This window comes from Cygnus atratus, chromosome 1 (assembly GCF_013377495.2).
Source record: "Cygnus atratus isolate AKBS03 ecotype Queensland, Australia chromosome 1, CAtr_DNAZoo_HiC_assembly, whole genome shotgun sequence".
NCBI classification, from domain to species: Eukaryota; Metazoa; Chordata; class Aves; order Anseriformes; family Anatidae; genus Cygnus; species Cygnus atratus.
The window spans coordinates 50,118,719-50,141,880 of record NC_066362.1 but is presented as its reverse complement, the minus strand read 5'-3'; the positions used below and the strand labels follow the sequence as shown (position 1 = coordinate 50,141,880).

General features: G+C 39.8%; 1 protein-coding gene and 1 long non-coding RNA gene across 6 annotated transcripts in view; one reads left to right on the top strand and one right to left on the bottom strand.

Annotated features, from left to right (window-relative positions):
• Nucleotides 1-17,577, bottom strand: part of KITLG (KIT ligand) — a 57,776-nt gene extending 40,199 nt beyond the window's left edge. For 2 of the 3 annotated variants that reach the window (XM_035551785.2, XM_050716851.1), the window contains exon 1: nt 17,234-17,577. In XM_035551785.2, the coding sequence (XP_035407678.1) occupies nt 17,234-17,248 (15 nt within the window). In that variant the 5' untranslated portion in view covers nt 17,249-17,577. Of the gene's footprint in view, nt 1-12,882; nt 13,054-17,233 lie in introns of those variants that run through there. The other variant, XM_050716849.1, reaches the window with a different exon arrangement.
• Nucleotides 17,578-17,960: 383 nt separating this feature from the next.
• On the top strand, nt 17,961-22,927 carry LOC118250530 (uncharacterized). Of its 3 annotated transcripts, none has more exons than XR_004779481.2 (3): nt 17,961-18,136; nt 19,733-19,911; nt 22,322-22,927. It is a non-coding gene; the product is annotated as an uncharacterized LOC118250530 (long non-coding RNA). The 3 variants fall into 3 exon arrangements; XR_004779479.2 differs by having other exon boundaries at nt 22,282-22,927; XR_007709132.1 differs by having other exon boundaries at nt 17,961-18,322.
• Nucleotides 22,928-23,162: the final 235 nt, after the last annotated feature.

The window sequence follows — 23,162 nt, the reverse complement described above, 5'->3', positions numbered from 1 at the left end:
AAAGGCATGTCTCAGAAATACACTATTTTGTTTCTGAACTCTGAACAACTTTGATGACTTCTCTGACAGACCCTGTATCTTTCTAGGGATATAAATTTGGAACTAACTTCTCTGACCCTCTCAATAAGAAATCTTAGTCAGAGACCTCATTATAAAAGGATAATTGCTCAACTTAGACTAAAACTAGTTGTCAATGCAGTTGAGATTGTGTGTTTCACCCAGCTACCTTAATTGTATTACTTTTAAAGAACACTGTTTGGATATCTCGGGTCTGCCCATACCAAAATAAGCTTTCACAGCTCTGAAGAACAATATTTTGTCACATCCATATTGTACTACATATTGTGAGACTATTAGCTTCCTGACATTTTACAGCTGATGTCTGCACTGGTGGCCTACAAGAGCACTTGGAATAAGGTGAGGAACAGTGGCTGCAAATGATACGGTCTACATCATGCTAAATAGTATGGGTTTGAACTCCAGCAGCTTTCCTCAGTCATTCTGCCATTGTGAAGATCTCATGAACAACATCAGGCAAATGTGTTAGTCTGCAGTCCATCTTAGAAAGCACTTGCCTCTGTTGTTACTGAAGCAAATGATATCTATAAGTAACCTGTATTCCAACATACAGAGACAGGTCTAGGCTGTCCTTCCAAACAGACAACCAAACAATTTAGGCTCCTGGCACCTAAATCTCTTGACCAATTTTATTTGCCCAACCCCACAACAGGTGTCAGCTGTCAAAGTCACTGTGTGCTTCTGGTAACTCCTGGGATAAGTACTGACCTGGTACAGTGCTGTGATAACCCACTCCTTTGATACTGCAGAGAGTTTACATTTGTAATAGGACAGGATAATATCAAATGGAAGGAATGCAGGAGTGAAGTGGGAGTGGAGGGAATGATAAAACTGTCTTGGGAATTTGTTCCAGATCTTCACTGTTCTCATGGTTCTTACACTGTCCAATTTGGGTGTACTGATGGCAGTTTATATCACTGTGCTCTCATGGCAACAGTGCTCCTTTGCTTATGTAGTTATACCTCCATCTTTTCAGTTTGTTCCCTTGATATATTTCTTTATATCAACCCTATCTGAGTCTTCATTATGCCTTATTAACAAGCCTGTATGACTTCCAGTACTAGATTACATGGAGGCAATATAAAAAAATAAAAATAAAAATAAAAAAAGACTCATGGAAAACAAACCAACCATTCACTTCCTCTTACCTTCTACCAGATCTCAAATTTTATTGATTTACTCTGTATAGTGCCTTAGTTTCACAGGATTTCCCCTCCAGCAAATGTAAATAGAGAATTGCCCTACGTCTCACAGAGCATTGTTACTGCAATTACAGTGGATGCAGTATCCAGCCAGGTGGTTGCTTATGATTTGAAGAAAAGCTAACAACTTAAAATCAACACTTTATGTCACGCAACTTTTAAATGGGATTGCCTCTCATTAGTCAGAGCTTTTTCTCCCATTGATAAATAACAGCTGACATAAAATGTATTCCTAATTTACTCACACAAAAGCTAGTTTCTTTGGATATATTCCAGGCAGTAGCACCTGCAACAACTTAAAAAGGCCTGGAACAGGAAATTTTTGTGCACCAGAGCTGAGTTTTCACTTTGATCCCCCAAAGACTCAGTTGATAACTTCAAATTATGACGTAACATGCATTTTTCTCTTGTAAAATGTTGGTGAGGAAACTGATCTTGCATTTAGAAGAGGTTTTTTTTTTTTTTTTAAGTAAACAAATCAGATATTTGGACAAACCTGTAGTTACATTTTTCAACAGTAATTACATCATTGACAAAAGAAGGTTATTCAGATTTTCAGCTGCTTTAAATCCTGGATCTTTGGGGGAATACTTAAGGGTTATTTTAGGTTTCCTTCCATCATCAGTAGTGATACTTGAACCTTTGAACGTAAGTAAGTAATAAAAGCTGTTATCTACTCTTTCAGAATTCAAAAGATACTTTTTTAAATACTGTCCCAAACCCACATAATTACCTTGGAGTGTGTCACAATGCTGAAAAGTACCCATGTAATATTTTACCACAGGATGAAGGACTGCCATTACAAATCTCAGGTGCAGGAATTGGGCCAGGTCGTGTTCTTCCACGGTGGAATTTCAGTTTCTACTCCTCACAATTTATTTATTTATTTTCACCAATAAGTTTGCCTTTTGGACATCATGTCCATTTATGGCCTATATACTGTTCATGATTCAGAAATGTGGGTTTACAGATTTAACACAGACTTTTACAATCTTCTTGTGTACAAAACGCTATGCAAAGTCAATAAAAGACCTAGTATGTTCCATATGTGCATATTAGAGGAAAATCTAACACAGCACTGCATAGTTTGTTAGAAACAGTGTGAGTTTTAAAGCCAATAAATAACTTTCCACAATGTTCTGTTTGCAAGAAACTACTTGTTAGGAAATGAAGTAGGCTTCCTGCCCCCAAAACAGCCACTGCATACATTTCAACAGTAATCTATAGTCATTTTTTTTTACAAAAACTGCAGGAATTTTCTGGAAGATAATTTTTCAGTTGGAAAAAAATCAAAGCCCCTACAGGCAAGCCATTTAAAAGCCAGCATACTAAAAAATCAACAAAAGTAAAAAATGAAAGCTGCATCATTTGGCTTTGTTTCTAAGTTATCAAAACTATCAGAAGAGGCAGAAAAAAAAAAAAAAAAAAAGAGGACTTTGAACGTTGAACTTATTTGTCACTATAAAAAATACTATTTTTTTTTGTTTTGCTGGTTGTTTTTTTTTTTCATTTACATTGTGTTTTTTGATATAGTAGGTAGCTAACCAGAAGGTCTGTCATTATACCACCTTGGGAAAAGTCTGTTTAAACTTTATCATTCAAAAACATGGAACAAATGACTCGCATTTGTCAAAAATCAAATGTAGTTTCAATGAGCCCAGCAGAAATGACACTGATAGGCTTATATTCTTCCGGGACCTATTTAGTAAGATTCCAGTAGGTTTTGACTTTTTGCTTCTTCCTGTAACTGCACCTGGCAAACTGAGATGCATTCATTAGGAATGCTTCAAGAAATTGTTTATGAGATTCATGCAAGTTTATCTCAGTTATTTCCAAATAAAACTGAGTAAAACAAATCCAGATTTGAAGTTGTTTCCTGGCTGGGAAAAACAACAACAACAACAACACTTTTCACATTTAAAATCTTGATTTCAACTCAATTCTCTCATACTTATTTATGAAAGCAACCTGGTAAACAATTCTACTTCCAAAAAATACTCTAAGCTCTTAGACAGCTTTTTAGTTCCTGCATAATTTGAATCAGATGCTTTCCTATACATAGTCAAAACCATAGCGAACAATTTAGCTTTAAGGTAATGATCTGTGAAAGAATAACACAACCTTACATTCACACCGCTATTAGAATATAAGGACATTAAGAACTAACCTATATCTTTTGTGAAAAGGTTTATCTGAAGTGATACACTGATGGATGAGATTAATCTCAAATGCCTTGAAGTTACAGTTTGACTGCAGACAACTGACACATCAAATTGGAAACTAATCTTCAAAAGATTTAAGTATGCTTATAAGACAACATAAGAGCTGAGAAGGCAATAAGCCATTTACCTCAGCAAGCTGGAATTACAAATACATTACACCCTGTCCTAAAGCTATTAACTTGGACATTAGTAAGATCAACTACACTTTTTTTTTCTTTTTTTTTTTTAACTTTTCACTCTAAATTGAAAACACTTCCATATGTCAAAAATATCTAAATGATTATTATTTCAACAGCGGATCTTCTTACCACAGAAAATGAACATCAACTCATTTTTCATCGTATACTAAAATATATCTTGCCATTATTAATTTTAAAAGTTCTTCCTGAAATTATTTTCATGAGATATATTTATGTTTTACAGAAAGTAAATTGCCAAAACAGCCATTTTAGGAATTTGAAGCACTGTATAAAGTCACTCCAGGACAATGTAAATTGAAAATGGCAAAAAGTAATGGGATAGGATGGGACTGATCAAAATGTTTTCTGGAACATAAAAAGCCAGTGACTGCATCAAAAACTTCAAGTATATTTTGAATTCCTATTCAATCCCACAATGGGAAATAAATATTTTTAAATGCCTTTTCCTGCTGATGTTGAAGTACATGAGTATCTTTCAGGGTTGCTCCATGGAAACTCCACCATCTTTCAGTGTGGCTAGATCTACATGTGTCAGCACTGCATAAAATTTTACGAGTTCTAACCATTCATACTCACATGCTGAAAGAAAGATCTTTCAGCATAAATGTCTCAGCTGTCATTACTTCAGTAAGTAATTGGAGTTCAGATACAATATATTTCAAAGGGTTTTCCTTTTCTCAAAACTACAGACTGAATTGTTACAGATGGTAATTTTGGCAGATGGTTGTATATGAAACTGAGTTTATAATTAGTCCAAATCTCACTCATGCAATTAAAGCAATGAATATTTGAAAAATAAGAAGTGTCAGGTCTGTACATGATGAGTCTGGTAGCCAATGAAAAGAAAAAAAAGCAAAGATCATTCACACTTGCAGAATATATTGCCTATATGATATATTTCTTTCTAATTCCATGAATTAGAAGACAAGCAAGCTTTCATGGTCACAGTGTAAACTAAAGTAACCATGTCTTTTAACCTATTTAGGCATATAATCCTTTTTTCTTCAGGGAAGGATAATGAGATGGGCTGAAGCAATCTAACAGCTCCCTGCTGCTGAAAGAGAGCTCTCAGCACCTCCTTCTCTGTAGCTTCCATTGCTCTGACATTCATCCGACCCTTCACCACGTCAGTAAATTCAGAGACAGTGACTAGCTAATTCAACTCAGAGACACAAAACTAATCCCTGAGGAATGACTGGAGGAGGAAAAGAGATGTGCAAGGATGAGAAGACTGGAACTACTCTTCACCAGTGACCTCTTGGGCTGACTGACATTTATCAAGCTGCACTTCAAGCAACATTATACCCAGTGTCAAAAAGTTTTCCAGACTAGTAATTGTGTGTGAAGGTAGCACTGTCTGTTTTAGCATCTTCTGACTTTCAACCGTGTTGAATATTTTTTTGCTCCTGTAATAATGAAAAGATCAGTAAAGTCCCGTAATCATTCTCTCCACTACTTCTATACCACTCTTCCTAGACATCTCACTCAGTAGTTTCTTTCCTTCAGCTTTCAGTCTACCTTCATATGCAAATTGTTTCCATACAATGCTTTTGTCTATTTGGGGATTACTATTTCTGTTATATTCCTTTTTCTGATGGAGCAACAGGGACTTTGTTCAAGGTGGCTGACTATCACCATCATAAAAAACATTACACTTTTTATGTTTCTCTTTCTGCTTCCTCTACATTCCAGTATCTTTGTTAATTTGTTCTACCACAGGTACAATACACAGATTTTTCATCCATTTTTCTTGACCATGTATAGATACAAGAAAATTAAAAAAGAGCTTGGAAGTATTTTTCAACCGATGTAAACTACTGTTTTTTATGTAGTTACAATTAGTTCAAAATACTCCTTCCAAAATGCATCCCCTTGCATTTCTACACAATGAACTCCATTTGCCATCATGCCATCTGTTCTCCTGTCTTCTCTAAACCTTTAAAAAGTTCCTTAGAATCTCTTTTAGTTTCAATTAACCTGAGTAATTTATGTAGCCTGCACATGTTGTCATTAATCTGTAAACCCTCCTTCCAGATTGAACTATATGAGGTTGCTGACAATTAAAGAACATCACCACTTAGGCTTTGCCATGTTACAAATTAACAACTTATTCCTACACTTTGCTTTCTGTCCGGATACCATTTTTCCTCAGACTGTTATGATAAGGAAGGTACAATATGGGGCTACTTAGTTTTCTTCTTAGACCATTTTAGGGGAGAAAATCTAAGCAGGTCACGGCATCACTTTCCCTTTATTCACCCATTTTGAAACACAAAGAATCTTACTACATTAAAACATTTCTTTTACAGGAGCTGGGATTTTCTATTCCTTTTATTTAGCTCTTAATATAGAGTTCCCACCTTCCTCCTATTGAGTGATTTAAATACAGATCTACTGACAACACAACAATAGAGTCAAGCTGTTAAGAAAAAATCTTTTTTAAACTCTGGACATATTCATTAACTCTGAAGACATGAATTAAGAGTAAATGTGTTTAAGAGTTACTGCATATTTAAGAAAATGAAGGGAACGCCATGATCACTGATTTTTTCCAAGTTATGAACACCCTGCCTTTACTGTAAAATTAATCTGAGTTGTAAATTATATCCTGCCCAAAACTCTAGACCCTTCCACACAAACTGTAACTCTAATATCCAGGTGATTTGTGTGTGGGTTTGAGGTGTTTTTGTTGTTGTTTTTTGTTTGTTTGTTTTGTTTGTTTGTTTGCTTTTGTGTGTGTGTGTGTGTGTGTGTGTGTGTAGTGGTGGTGCAGGGGATTAATTACATGCTGTACAGTCTAACAACTGCTAGCTCCACAAATCCCCTATGTTTTCAGGAAGACCGCGCACATTCCTCTGATATATATCAACATGCAAGCACAGTCTTTCAATTCTTTACAATTTTGGAGAAATATAATGCCTTTCACATATAATTTTTAAGACACCAGTGATACAGTACTTTTAATTTAGTAAGTAACTGATAAAATGTAGATATCTTCACAACATTCGCAATGATGAAACAAAACAAAACCCTTTGAAAGAAACTGCAATTTTACTTTGATTTTAGTGATGATTTTCATGGGGGTTACTTATGAAAAAATGCAGTTGTAAATTGCGTGTAGTAAGTTTAATTCTTATAGAGCTTTACATTTGGTCAAACGATTTTGTGGGAATTAGAAAGAACTATAGTTATCAGTAGTGAAACAATTGTGATGCATGTTCAACTGCACCCTTGCTACAGACGTGCTGATAGGAAAACTCATGTAAACTCATGATCTAATATGATTCTTAGATGACTTATACAGCTAGTTCTCCAGAGTTTCCTAGAATTGCTCTTTTAAAAGAACATTAAGTTGCCTGGCCTATCACAAAAATTTTTTGACTTCTGAAATGAATCCTACAGAAAATATATCCCATCACTGAGATTAGTGCAAATCTCCTCAAAAGTATACATTTTTCAATGTCTATATTCTAAAATTCCAGTAAGATTTGAGTTAGTGCATCATAAGTGATGCAGTTCCTTATCTAGTTTATTCAAGTGATACTTGTCAGTTTGCACAAGAAATAAATTCTTCCTACTGCTGGAATTGTGCCATTTAATCTGAAATAAGTAATGGAACATGTAGGTTAAGAAGATGAACCAATCATAGCAGATAAAGCCAAAAAGCACATCACAGTTGGACAACTACCACTTCAAACAGGTAAAATTCAACAGCAACTGAAGTAATGTTTTTGGGTGCAAAACATGAGGGATTTGTTGCAATAGAAATAAACCAGTAGGCTAAAATCAGATTAACTTTACGTATGTCTCAGACCATTTGTAGAGGTCGACAACATTCTGTTGCAGCGTGAAATGACCAAAAGTGCTGCAGACAATCTATTAGTGGCAGATATCTAGTTGATCACTAAAACCTGCATGTGAGATTAAAAAAAAATGCTGATGAGAAAGAAAGTGAAGAAAAAACAAGAAATTCACCCCATTTGGTTTAAAGGACAAATGAAAACACTGAATTAGATATTTCTAATATAGTTACATAATAAAGCTAAGAGATACAGCAGAAAGCAGCAACAATTACTTATACAAGAATTTCCTTTGATCTCATTAAGTATCTGACTCTTCCAAAAAAAGCACAAATTTCATTAATATGTTAAGGAGGAAGAAGTAGTGTCACTTCCAGAGTGGCAGACCAATATTTCAGAGGGCTCTTCAGTTAGATTATGTGTTGTGATCACATAAATTAAGATATTCCACAGAACAGGAGATTCATTCTAATCCCAAGATGCTTAATTTTTTACAGACAAGATGAAATGCAGTAAACAGAGGTTATTCAAGAGATTAATTTTTGAAGTGGGTCTCAAAAAGTTGATAGGAAATAAAAATGGCCACTCAACAGACTACTAAGAACCTGTAGAAAACACTCACCAGAGATGAAGCTTTGAATGAGTGGAAAGAAACAGAGCAGTGAAAGAGAAACCTTCCAGATTTTGGTTTTCAGAAGCGCAGAACTTTCATTTTAAAGTGACTTAAATGCAGCTGAGGCCAGGAAAGGTGCATGAAGAAATTAGTGTAGCACTGTTTTCTGTCTAAATGGGGAGAGAAAAGATGGAGAAATGCACAATCATTTTTAGATGTGTGCTTGAGATGTGACAATAGAAAATGAATTCCACAAATTTTGGTCACATACATCGGAAGGGACAAAATCTTCCTCCATCTGCAGTAGAAGAGAATTTATGGGGGATTACGAACACTGCTTGGGAATGGAGTCCAGTCTTCACCAAATTCTAAAAACCAAGATTTTCACTGATTTTACTAGTCTGAAAAGAGGACTCTCACCATCCATCTTTACACTACTAAAGGAACAAATACTGAAGAAATTTAACAAAACAGTTTGAGGCAGACTATGCTTATGGCCAGAATTTTAAAAGGACACGGATTTAGAGACTGCATGGCACATCTAGGGCACATTCTTTGCCAGGGATTATAATACAGAAGATCAAAGCAGCTTCAGTGACAGTATTTAAACTTACAGTTTATAAATAAATTTCATATTTCCTTGAAAGTAAAGAATATAATACACATCAGAACCATTTAAACTTGTGTCAAGTACAGCACTGATAGTTTTTGCTATTAGAATGGAAATGCAATCCACACACTGTGGAGCCATAGTAATTTCAAAAAGACAGCAATTATGAATATTGGAGATCTTTTTACCTTTTTTAAATAACTACCAAAAAGATCTGTTCATTCAAGAACTTTTTTTTTTTTTTTTAAATCCAAATGAAAGAGGGTGCCAAGCAGTGTTATACAAGCTTCCTAACTTCATTTGGCTGACGAATGTTCCTATTCCCGCATGCTTCAAAGTTGTAAAAGAAAAACAAATTTCAAGAAGATCTGACGTGTAGATCTATATCAGTTTAAAGACATAATGCATAATGTTGTCTGGTGTCATTTTCTGCAAAAGACAAATTTTGCTGACTTCACTTAATAACTAGCAAATGGAGGCTGGAAATTAGAGGTCTGGAGCATAGGACTTCTTTATAAAAAATGTTAGGATGTCTAAATTTCAACCTCCCTAAATTTCTAGGCACTTATTTTCATTTGTGAATTGTTTTGCATATATGCAGCATATTATTAATTTAAATGTATCAATCCTGAGTCCTCGCTGAGTCCTCACTGCCTTACTTCAGTCCATTATTTCAGTTTGAGCACAAAAGTCAGCAGCTTGGTATCCTACTCCCATTTTATACACAATTATGAAATCTCCATAAACAGAGGAATTTTTTGGATCAACATGAAACAAAGGAACACAATTGACCGAATCCCTGAACACCCTAAAACCTCCATGTTTACAGGCATATTTCAAAATAATGAGCCTTGTACATCAGTGCATTACTCTGAGATTTCAGTATGTGCTGAACACACCATAAGCTCATTCTTTTGTCCAGGAGCAACTCTTACAAAGAGAGTTGCTGTGTGATTTGCACAGGGTTTATTCTCTATTTTAAATGGAAATAAATTGTCAGGACATGCACAGATTAGTTTCACAGTCTGGCTAATATCGCCAGGATAACCTTTTTTCAAAAGTAATTAAAGGTCACGTGTTACCAAACAGACCTATGAATCCACCAGAGATGATACACCATACATGAACAGAATGCATATATTGGTTTGCTGCTACCTAGCAAGTACAATGTAGCAAAGAAAATTTTGTATTTTTTCCCTCTGACTTCCATATTCAAATAAAATGTATTTATTTTTTCAGATATCATCATAAGGCCTCTTTCAGAAAGGAAAAAAAAAAAAAAAAAAAAAGGATCACTAAGTTCTTCCTCAGAAAATGAGGAATTAACTTTACCTGTCACTGAATTCTGTTTCACAAAGAACAAAAACACACAAAGAAAAAGCTATAGATCCAGTTGACAAAATGGTTTAATATTATCCAGCGTAGGACTCAGATAAAGTTTTATTCTGAGTTAGTTCTATTGTGTTAAAGTACTCATTTATCCTCTGCCTTACTTCTTTTGCTGTAAAGCACAGTGCGAATTCACACACAGATTATGTCTCTGCTGTAAAGGAAATACACACAGTTGGCACGTATTTCTGCACACATGTTATTCTAGGCTGAACCTGGACATTCCCAGGGTTCAGCTATTCCCATGTTACACACAGACTTCCAAACCTCTTGGGCAGAAGGCTTGCACACCACTTTTAGACCTAAACTGCATATAAGTTTGTGCACAAGCATAAGCTGACATACAGACAAAGAATACTTAATATGTATCACTGTTTTTGCATGGTGTGTGCTCCTCTGTATATATGTGTACATGGGTTAAACGGGATGAGATATATGGACTCCTTCCCAACTTTCAGTAGTTGCAAGGAAAAAAAAATAAATAAATAAAAGAAGGAAGTGCCATTCATATATGAAGAAAGACACTACAAGAGTATCAGTACATGTGATCCTGCCCACATCAAGTATAGAGATCCCAGCCAAAGCAAATGTAGAACTCAGTTTCTATCACACAATAAATAAATAGACTTCATATACTTAAGATATTTCCAAAGCAATACTTAGGGTGCTTCTAAACTTGTTAAGATATTTCTAATGAAGAGATGGTAGACCAGACTGGACTAAACTTATACATGGCCTTAACTGTCAGTAAATTAAAGTCCTTGGAGCTTGGCAGCAAAACAAATGAAAGGCAGCAGACCAGCTGAAGACACTAGATGAGAATTTATTTTCACTGAGACAGTTAACGTGATTGTATTGAAGCTAGGTTCAGTCATATGGATGACCACACTTGGAAATACCAAGTTACACAAAGAGGTAGGACTGGATGACTGATTTTTACAGACTTTGATTTGCAGACTCCTAAATCTTTCTGGAGGTTCAAAGGCTGGCATAATTCACAAACTGTGATTTTGGCCTTATGGCCTGAAAGGTAATCCCCCCTACATTCCTAGTTCATATGTCAGCCCACTTTGAGATTGAACAAATAAACCTAGCAGCTTACTTAATTTGGTCTTAAAGTGTGACTTAACCCAGAAGAGTTAAAATCTTCATATGCATGGACCCAGTTCAGATTTGGAGCAACACTAAAGTTATGCTTTTTTAATTTGTTTTTTCCTCTGGCACAATGCATAATTACTTATACAAAGTAGAACAGATTCAACAAAATGGAGTGGATGATTAGACCCTCCTTAGAGACTTGAGTTCCCCCCAGAGAAAAGATTAGAATCTGGGTCTGTCTCACTCCAGTGAGTGTACTCAAGTAAATTATTTTAGATTAGCCTTTTTCTCCATGAACTGAATCAAGGCAAATCCACAATTAATCTCTGTAGACCACACACTCATCCTCTTGTGATGGTCCAGCCTAGACCTGGTAGTATTGGTCTGAGCTGGTCTGCAATCCAGCTGTGCTCCAGCCCCATGGCTGCCAGCACACACTCCCCATCTCTACAGCCCAAAACTAGTGGGAAGTCAATATGGGTGGAGGGAATACCAAGATACTCAGCCTGATTCCTGGAAAGTCTTCACTGGAACATTAAGAAACACCATGTGAATGGCTGTTAAGCAGGCACCAAATCATAGATGTGAGAAGAGGTAGCTCTTAAGGCTTGGGCTAAATAGGACCTTGAAGGTCATTCCTGTACCTGATCTTCTCCATCCAGTAAGATTTGAAGCACTAAAGAAGAAAATGAAAACAAACAAACAAAACAACAAATACTGCTGTTCCCACATATTTACAAGTGCTGTTTAACAGCAGTGAAGGTTGAGGCTTAGCAGGTGTCTGAAAGCAGGGTCTGCAGTAGACCTGGTTGAGAGACCCCTCCAGGAGCTCCCTGAAGAACTGACCACCATCAGTGCACAGCACTGGGCCTGCAGGGGGGAACCCGCACGCCTCAGCCTGCACCACCTTGTCTCATGTCTAGCATCACTTCAGGTGTTGATCTGGAGGCTCAGGACTTGACCACTTTGCAAAGCACGGCACTAGCAGTGAATACCACATGGGCCTCCCTTAGGGAATACCGGTAGTGACTCATACTTGATGCTATTTTTGCCTTGCACCCAAACTTAAATCTGCTCCACGTAGCAACAACAGCACAAGAACATGCATAAAACAGAAAATTCCTAATTGGATTTAAAACGGTTATCCCACCCATCTACCTTGTGTAATTTAAACACTGTTTAAACAGGAAAAGCAACGAGTCCTTCACTCAGTGATTATTAGATAACAATAGGAAATTAGGGGATAATTTATTTCCTGCGTTATTTTGATCCAAAGTGTTCATTAATCTAAACTCCTTAACTGGTTTTTATTTAGACTTACAGTAGAAATAATGTCTTCATTAGTGTATCGACTTTCATTAACCACAGTTATTATGCATGCTACCAGTTTTAATCAAATAAAACACCTAACACTATTTTTTTGTTTGTTTGGAATGTATTTTTAATTTTCATTCTCATACTAATATAAATACCTGATACTTTTGCCAATAATTAAAAACATCTAGCAAAGAAATCTATATTTTACAGCCTCCTAACAGTTATTTCAGTTATTTCAGTATCAATAATACTTCTGAATGTTGGTTTTGCAGATTTCCACAGGACTCAATACACAATGCAAACAACAGCCGATCTACCAAAATAACGAGGAACACTAATCCCTCTCGACTCACCTTACATTGGTCCATCTCCTTTTTCCGCAAGTGCACAGGAAAAAGAAACAAGCATTTGCAGTGTGTTTAAAAGGCTGATGAGCCTCAGGGTTGGCATACCGAAGACCAGGGAAAGAACAAACGCTTTCATTTTCCTCTGTCAGCTCCCACACCACTCAAATGGAATTGCGTAGGGAGATTTTTCCTGCCTTGCTTCAAATAAATGGGTGTTGTGTTTACATACTGCATACTGAGCATTGCCCAATCTAAGCCAAGGGCTGTGTCTTGCCAACTCTTAACTCGTGTACAATATGGCGATTGCATGAGCCAGCATACCATTAAGTCACATAACAAAACTCGGAGAATGGCACTGTCAGCTTGCAGAGCTGTACCTGAACAGCTGAAATGTCTTGCACAGAAGGAGAAACTACACTTTTGTGCAATGGCAGAACAAGGTCAGAAAGTAGACTGGGTCAGAAGACTCAGTCTAAACAATAAAGCCAACTGTAATGTAGTTCGCGGAGATAAAAACTAACAGACACATAATGCAAGGTGGGGGGGGGGGCGGGGGGGAGGAGAAACCCTTACAAAATACTCCCCTACCCTAAAGTCTTCCAGGTTATCTGCTGTGTATTCTCCATATGACAATTTATGAAGAATAAACTGTCCAGGATGTCCTCCCCAGCTGCCACTTTCACAAACTGACCTCCCATTAGCAGAATCAAAACTCAAGAAAAGAGGAGACCTTATCCCATTACTCAAAGTGAATAGCGCAACATCCTCCAGGCTCCAGCAAGTTCTCTTTGTCTATCTGATAACCAGATCTTTTTATCTATCTGATGAGCAGCAGGTCTATGCTCACCATGAGCTCCAAGTACCTTCTAGTGCTTCACGTTCATTTTCTTGCAGAATGGGCAAGATAGATTGAAGATCAGAACTTACAAATAACGGCTCTGCAAGCTCACACAAATGTATCAAATATCTCCTTTGTATTTCTGTTTTAGCCCACCAATATAAGCCAGGAACAGGCAATTTGCATGCTAACTCTTTTTTTCAGGTAATTTTTTCCCATAATAATGCCTACAGAGGCTCCCACATCAGTGACACAAACATACTCTGGACAGGACAACATAAGGAGATCATTTAACTACTAGCAATAATACGTGCATTTAGAGGTAAAAAGCCAAGCTCGGATCTAAGACCCTTCTAGCACTGAGGTTTCTAAGAAGTTGTGCATCTAACCCACAGCTGAAGATCAAGTGCACAACCCAAATACCGGACAGTCCGTAACATCAGAAGCCTTCTGAGTTAGCCTCAAGCATGACATCTCCTTGTAGCATATTTCTCAGTAACTTAATCCTATTTAGATTGTCTTCAAATCCAACATAGAACAAGGAAATCAGAAACCTGCTACGTGTTTTTGTAAGATTGTATCACACACTAGGTTCAGTCATCCTATTTTCAAAATGTAAAAAGCTGTCCAGACATCAGCGGTATTCTTGTGTTATAATATTGGCATGCAAAATGACATAAAATAGCTTCAAATAATAGTCTTAATTACTAAATATGCAACCCTGCAAATCCTCTCATACAAGCGATCCTTCAGTAAGATTAATTCATGGGAAAAGTCCCATTGAAAAAAGACTTGTATGACTGGACCCTAAAAGTTTAATCATATTTCTAAAGGCATTACCACTTTAATATATATATATATATATATATAAACTTATATATATATATATATAAAACTTATATATATAAAAACTTATATATATATATATATAAACTTTATATATATATATATAAAGGAGGGGTTGGTATATTTAAAACAAGGGTTTATATAACTATCAGACTCTACAGTTTCAGAAAAAAATCCTGTTAGGACTGACACTGTTGGGGAACATGCTTCTACGGTTCCCCCTGTCTGTCAGGTTAAGACTGAAGTAAATAAACTGACCAAGCTATTCACTTCTAGCCTAGCATTCAGCACTCCTCCTTTCTTTCAGCACTTCATTTGAACCGATGTATGACTCAGCTGCTCCTTCAGCTACACTGCTTATATGTTTTCCCCATGAAATATTACCTTAAACGTCAAAATCCCTGATTTATTTCAAGCACTACCCAGGTATTACTAAATGTTTCCAGGTACAGTGAGGTAGAGGTTCTCACTTTCTGTAGTAAGTCTACTGCAGAATTTATATTAAGAAATCTTATTTTCTAGCTTTCCAATCCTGATCTCTTCTCTAGGCCAGATATTGGTCAAGACAATAGGAAAAGTAGCCACAGGAGAGCATGAAGATTCATTTTAACATGCTGAGTGGCACAATGTGCTTAAGTCCTCCTTCTTGTATCCACATCACTTGCTCTCTTTTTGTACAAGGATCTTCATGTTTTCAGCTGAAAGTCTTCCTTGAAGTATCTCCTGCTCTGATCTCCCTGGAATGATTAATGGTTTGCTAATTTTGCATTTGTTTGCTAATCCTTAAAATGAAAGAAACAATCTTTTGGAAACCTAGGAGTCTGTCACTGTCTCCAAAAAGCAGGAAGCGTAACTGCTTGAAGGCTGACAGATGCTTCACCACCATGACAAGAAGCTGTTCCACGGGCTACAGCTCCTGAGCCCCTGAGTCAAGCCATATGGTACTGAATGTCAGGACTGCCTGTCTTTCCCAGTTTAGCTGGAGAGAGGGATTATTCCTGCTTTGCTCTGAATTTGCAAAAGTACTCTGTTGGTTTTTGAAGTTTACGGTTCATAGGAAATGAAACGCTTGACTGCTTGCACTTGTAAATCTTCATTTGCTCGCTGAGCAGTTTTTTGTTCTCTGAAGAAACAGCCCAGCACACGTTTCCGTGGGCTAGGATAACATCTTACAACTTCACTGCTTCCACTCCAATATCAAGCGAATGCATAAAACTCAGCACACAAATATAGCTCTTACAGCTTAATGAGACCCTTCCGAGTAATAACCTATTCAGCACATTTTACCAAGTTTGTGTATAAGGTCTGAAACAATAGTTTGGCGGCGCAAGGCGTCTTTAGTCACCTAAAGGGAACAGCAGCAATGGATGTACACTGTTAGAATTCAGAGCCGATCATTTAGGGCTATACCTCGCTGCAATTCAGCATCGCAAAAGTTAACAGTCAGCAATTAATACCTCCTTAAGCATGGGTGCATTCTCCAGTGCTTTGGCCAGCTGAGGTTTATATGTTTCAAAAAGCGTTTCTAATTCCTGTCATCTCTTGAAAAAGTATTTAACTGCCCCAAAGACCTTAGTAAGGTGCTTCCCATTTTCTTAATTTTTATGTCTTTTCCAATGACCGTATGGTGATGTCTTCAGGCTGCCAGTGTGTGGGGGACCCAGCAGCTGCCGTGAGACAAGGGAAGGCAAAAAGTATCTTGCTTCTTGAGAAGAAGGAAAGGGGAAGGCGAAAGCCCCCAATGCAGGATCCGCAGTGCGTGTGTCTGCGCAGTTCTCTCTGGGAGCTCAGCCTTGGCTCCGAGCAGCCCTGACTCTCACGGAGGTCAGCCAGGATGGAGGGTAGCGGCACCTCGCAGAGTCAAGCCTTAAACTTTTCTCTTTAGAGTTTCCCTGAGCTGCTTCTTGTTACGAGATGAATTTTCCACTTTTCTCTACTTTTGCCTGCCCCTAGCCTTCCTCTGAAAATACGCACAGCGTGGCAATTGTAATCTGTACAGAACTTGAAGAAATAAGGGCACATACCCCCACAAGGGTACAGAGCAATTCTTCACGGCGGGGTGAGGGAGGGCGAGGGGAGGAATGCCAAGAGGCTAGCTACAGCACCGACCCGGTGCGGCACGCCGAAGCGGCTTGAATGGAACCACTGAGAATAGCAGGCACAGCACTGCTGCCTCAAATTATTTCATGTTTTCGCACTCGGTTCGTGTAGCCCACGTGCAGCAGCGTAACACAGGCAACTGATTTATTACGGCAATTTTTTTTCCAAGTGCCTTCCGAGGTTTCTTACGGCTAGGCAGCCGATCCGGCCCGCTCGCTGGAACTTTTCCACGGGCTGCGGGCGCCGAGAACAAGACCTGGCGGTAAATTTTGTTTTGTTTTCCTTTTGAAAATCCGTCCCCCCCCGCCCCCCCTCCCCCGCCCCAGCTTCCAAACCGCTCCTGGGCGGCGGCGGTTCCCACCCGCGGCGCCCCTCACCTGGCGGGCCGGCGGCCGGGCACCCGACGGCAGCCGCCTCCCGCCGCCCCGACGTGCAAGCCAGCAGCCGCCAGGGTCCTGCCCGCTCCTGGGGAGCCCTTCTCGGCCGGGAAGCTGTCCTCGGGCCCCTGCCAACAGGCAGGCAGGCAGGTATCTCCCGCGGCATCCCCCCCGCCGCCCCCCCGGCCGCACTCACTTGTGCCTTCTTCATAAGGAACGGCAGCGCTGCAGTCCAGCCCAGCCGGCCGTGTGCAATCTCCCTTCAGCTGAACTGTAGCTCCAGCATAATGCAGCAGCGGATAGTCCACGCATTGGGGTTGCCCACGGCGAGCCCCGCGCTGCCTGCCGCCTTCCTCCACCTCCTCCTCCTCCTCCTCCTCCTCTTCCCCCTCCCCGCCGCCGCCCTGCGCGCCCCGCTGCGCCCCTTTCGCCGCGGCGTGAGCGCAGGCACAGAGTGGAGCCGCAGCCGGCGCCCGGCCAGCTCTTTTATATATCCCCGATCTGCCTAAGGCAGCGGCGGCGGCGGCAGCCCCGGCAAGACACGCCTTTCCCCTCCCTCCCGCTCCTCCCGGAGGAGCGGAGCCGAGGCGGATCCCGCGGGGAGGGGGGGAAACCCGAGCAAACTTGGGGGAAGTTGGAGGCAGGAACCAGCCCGGCCTGTCCCTTCCCACCGCGGGAGGGCAGCGAGCACCGGGCAGGGCTGCGGGCGGTGCCGCCGGGACTCGCCCGACGCCCACAGGCGCCCCGACGGGGCGGGGGGCGCCCGGGGCCGGCCCGGGCGGGCCGGGGGCTCGTACTACCCCGCTGCCCGTCTTTGCATCGGGGCGCGGCTGCTGGAGAAGCCGGGTGCCCTCGGGGAATCGGTGCCGGCCGGGACGAGCCGTCGGTCCCCGACGGGAAGAGGAACGCAGGACCGGGCACCCCGCGCCCGTCGCCGCCTCGCCCCGGCTGGCGGCCCCCGTGGCGGTGCTGCCTTCGCATGGGCGGCCGGCACGGGCTGCGCGCCCCAGCGAGCTTGCAGAAAGCTGCTTACCTGCTCCAGCCGCAGAAAAGTTGTTGAGCAGTGCCTCCTAATGCTTGCGTGAAGGGCATCCTGCAGGTGTTGCACCGTGCTGCGAGCATTTGCATGCTGTGTAAATGATACAGCGGGGTGGGGAGAAGCGCTGGGGTTTTGCCGTGCGGCGTCCTGCTGGCAAACCCATCCCGCGGCAGCGGCAGGATTTGAGACCTCATCTGAGAAGACAGCTGTCAGGTTCCTGCAGACGAAACCTCCGGCATGCATTAGGTGGAAAGACGAGCGGGTTATGGATCTGCCATTTCCTGAGACAGCAATCTTTAGCGATGATTAAAGAGCACGTTAGCGATGAATGAAGAGAGAATAGTCTGCCCAAGTCAGTGGTCATTTCCCAAGGGAGATTAGATGTGCTACCACAGAGTGCACAGTAAGGCATTCCACTTGGAAAAGTTTGTCTAGCTTTAGCCTAGAATTAATGATAAATTTTCAAAAGTCTAGAGTTCTGGCCAAAGTAAAAATGAGCTTTTAAGGCACAGGAAAAAAAAAAAATCGAACGCATCCTCAGCTCCACTGAGTATTTGGGTTTCAGTGCAGGACAGACAAACATCTAATTTCATTGTGCCTCTACTTCCAATACAGAAAAGTCAGATAATGGTATTCTTTTACAGCATCAGGATACTGCTGAATTCAATTTTTTTTTCTTCATTTCTTGATTGCTACCATGCTGAATTACCTTGCAGTTCCTGTGTTACCTTCTTATCAGACTGTTTTGTATGTCCTTCTGCCTCTAAACGGCAGTGATTCAAGCACTAGACAAGCAGTGAAAGAGAGGAAGTCTGTTAGAAAAAAAAAAAATGTAAGGAAGAATACACCTGCTGAAAGGATATTTTCTATATCACCTAGCAGTGATTAACCCTTACTGCTTTCACTGTATACACATTTAGTAAATAGGGCCAGGAAATTAAAATGTTGCAGCATATTTCCTCCTTTGAACAGATGACAGGTTTAGTCTCCTGGGGAGAAGCACTGGAAAGTGTGAAAGAGCAGTCTGTCATAGCAGTTACCTACCTTATGGGAAACACTTCTGGTCTTTCTCTGGTTTGAGCTCTGTCACAGTCCAACATTAGTCATCACAGGAAAGCTTAAATGGATGCCCTGCATAACCCTGTCAATGCAGAGAGGATAAGACTTGGGACTCTAATAGGTTTCTTTACCACCCAGGCATCCTCCATCTTTTCTGTCCATCCCTTATCCGAGTCCTTGAACTTGCCTTTGCGTTCAAACAAGCCCAGCTATAATGGATTAATGCCCTTTTCATCTCTTCCTTCACGCAGACAATTCACATGCATATTACTGTTGTCCTTGGCCTCAGTACAGTTTGGAAATTCTTTTCTCTGAAACTCAGAGTTTAATAGTTTAAACACATTAATTACTTATGTCCGAAACCCATAAGAAAACATGTTTTTATTAGTCTTGCGCATTTCCAGCACAGAAGTGACTGTTGACTTACCAAGTAAGCACAGGTTAGCCATGGACTGTTAGAGCATTGTGTGGTAGGTTTCCAAAGCACAACTGCAAACCACATTCAGTCTTTTATGGTTTACCTCATTTGCAGTTCTAAATGCCTGAGGGTGAACACAGGCTCCTCTCACAGTTCTGTGAAAACCTGTTTCTTCACAGGGATGCTATGGAAATAGTGCTGTTCATCCCACGTCTTCATAGGATTTGGTTCCACCCACTGAAAAGGATTGTCCTTCACCAGGAGTGCTGTTCTATGTATATGGAAATAGCAACAAATGAAGCATAAAGGAAGCCTTTCCAGTCTACTGTGAATGTTGGAGTCTCACCATCTTCTGCAGGTGAGAAATGGCTGCTAAATGCTGTTTATTCTAGAACTTTGTGGAATATCTGCTGTGCTTTATATAACTCCAACCATAAGAATGAGCTGGAGCTCATGAGAGTGAGCTTACCACTATGAATGAGCTCACTTGGTGCATCAGTAGCTTGGCTTCTTGTTGGAGCAGCCAGAATCAAAGAGTATGCAAAATCAGATCTAGCTTCAGCAGCTGATGTTGGAGAGTTAAAAAATGCTCCACGACAGTCTGGAAAATTCAAAAAGATTCTCCTATGAAACCATCTAAATTGTGAGGGCAAACAACAGCAAGTAGATAGAAGGATAACACACTAGTCCCATCTCATCTGTTACAGACTGTGAGTGCATGGGGGCCTTTGCTGGCACAGAGACCGTCTGCAGCATTTGCCCACTTTCATATCGTGGAGCAAAGTTGCATCTGAATTTCTAATTGAGACTTCTTCTTATGCTTAACAGTCTCCAAAGTGACTTTATTTATTTATTTATTTATTTATTTATTTTTAAAGCACCATAAGTCCTTTGTGCTTTATATAAATGTCAGGGAAAACTTCTGTGGTAGTACTGATCAGTAAGTAAGGGAATGACTCAATCAAGACTTATATCCATGGGGGCACCTACATCACTATGAAGCCAGTTTTATTTCAGTGCACACTGTAAGAGCGCAGGATGCAGCTGTGTTTTTTGCTTCATGTGATCTGGTTCTAAAGATTAATTTGAGGGACGCAGTTTTCACATAAGCATTTCATTCACCACAATGTATTAGTATGGACTGGGATTTTGGAGATAATGATATAATTTTAAGGTAAAATCACTAGTCAATTAATTTGGCAAACTAGAATAGAGATATCTCCAAACTAAAAAACAAACAAACAAACAAACAAAAAACAGTCAATAAAATTATTTGTTGAACTGACAGTAGCTCAGTAGCTCATTAAGCTCTTTCTTAAAAAAAAAAATAAAAAAACAAACTCTACTATCCAAAAGCCATGCAGATACAGGAAAAAGAAGAAGAAGGTAGTGCAGCATAAGAACGGAGCCAGGTGGCTTCAGAGCATTGGAAACCTGATTGAGAAGTGCCACTGAAGGAGGCTGCAGTTGTAGAGTAGTGTGTGAGATTCCTTTGCCCAGAAGCAGCTTCGAAAGTAAGCAGGTAGACAAACCTAGAGTGCAGTCTTTGTTTTCACTGGAAGGAAAGTTGACTTTGTTCATCTTACTACTCTCCTGGACTAGTGGAAAGAAGGAATGACAGACTTTTACTGAAAAACTAAAATTATTTTTGTACGTTGCTCTCTTTGCTGTTTTACTTCACAGTAAAATGACAGTTTTATTTCCATTAGGATTTTACAGTAAGAAAATTAGCATGCCAAAGATACTGTTTTAATAAGAAGCGTTTTTTTTGCAACTCATAAAGGCCAGAATAGGAAGTTGCACTGACATTATTAGAACTCGATCAGAGCCTGTAATAAATACAATTGAAGCTACTGAAAAATAAATGACCATTTCCTGACTTACATGAAAGCTTCTTTCTTCTATTCCTTCAATATATGAAGGTTCTAAAGCAGTATTAAATGAGCATCCAAAGACCTCACTGGCATGAGGGAATTCTCAACTAGAAAAAAGGGCACATGGAGAACATAAATTGGGAAAAACTGGTGCAGCCAGAGTTCTGTGATCTTTGGCAGAAGCCCTTTGGCTTCTGATGGCCCTTCAGATGTTTATAGACATTAACAGAAATCTGAGGCTTCTTGAAACTCTTTTAACATTTTGCAGCCACTAGGGTTCCAAGATCAGAGCATAGCAGCAATTGAAAGATTTTTTATTTTTTTCAGTCTTAACTCACGTGCTTTTTCATATCTGTTCTAAGAGGGGTCTGATTCATCTGGGATCACATTCAAAAACACTACGTTTACTTTTGAGGAACTAGTTACATGTGTGATCTTGAAAGTTACTCAGTTGTCCAGATCAGGGAGACCTGCTGGAGTGCACTGTGGTTACTCTGATGACACGCCTCTGTTTCTTTCACGTTAACAGAGGTTGCAGGGATAAATGGTGCCCATCCAGCACTGGTCTTCATGTTCAGCCAGAAAGCGGACAGAGTTTGTATCAGGACTGATGAACTGGCTGTTTTCCAAGCCTTGAGGTGGCAAGTAACTTCAGTATACCATGCAGTGATAGCTGCTAGTGGGTATGTGTTCTGCACTGTTCAGCAAGACCTTAGTTACCAGGGTCCAAACATCTTTATCTTGTTTCTGCAATGGTGGAATACCCAACCTGCAAGGGCAATTTACTTTTCTTTGCAAAGAAATTGAGTTTGATTAGAAGATTGGAGAGCAATGCTCAATTCTCTGTTCAACAGGTGCAGTTAGTCCTAATTCTGGAGTACTCTCTTCCTGCAGTTTGTCAGCTGTCTACTTTGGAGTGTCCCCTGACATGCTGGATGAAAAGAAGAGCAGTCATTTATCCAACACATACTGATTTCTTCAAGATGCTGCTGTTGGTCTGACTTCTAGGGATGAAATTCTATCCCCATATTTACAGTAGGTGGAATTCTAGTGTCCACAGGCTTTTAGTTAGGTAGGAACAAGAAATTTTGTCACTGCTTCTTAAACAGGAATACCAGAGGCATGATTATTCAAAAGTCCTGGAGCTCATGCTTCCAAGGACCATATTCACAAACAGTGTAATGCACACTGCCTACATCATTACAAAGAATTGTAGTTACTATATTAAACAATAATTATTTTCCCAATATTCATATGATTTTTAATTTACCTCCCATTTTGCCCTATTTTCTACCTTGGAAGAAAAAGAAAACAATTATGCTGTACGGTCACCAAGGCAGGCAATGTTGGAGCTAGGCAGACTCAAGCTGATACATCATCTTGGACATCTACAGTGAACTAGATGTTTATTACAGTATGAGACAACCACTGCTTATTATCTTTAAAATTCAGTTGTTTCTCTGTCAGTTTGTACGACCTATTGCATTAATTATAGTTATACAATCTCAAAAAAAAAGCATGTTATTTTGTGTGTACAATTCCATTTCCAAACAAAATAAAATAACAGTTTGGCATTTGTGCCGTGCTTAAGTAGTTCCTTGATATATTCCTATTTTGATTCCAGTAATTTAGAGGTGATAAATGTATGGGAAATGCATATATCTGATCCCAGTTTTCTTTTTCCTACATCTCTTGATTTGCATTAGTCTATGTCATCCTATTCACAGTAATTACA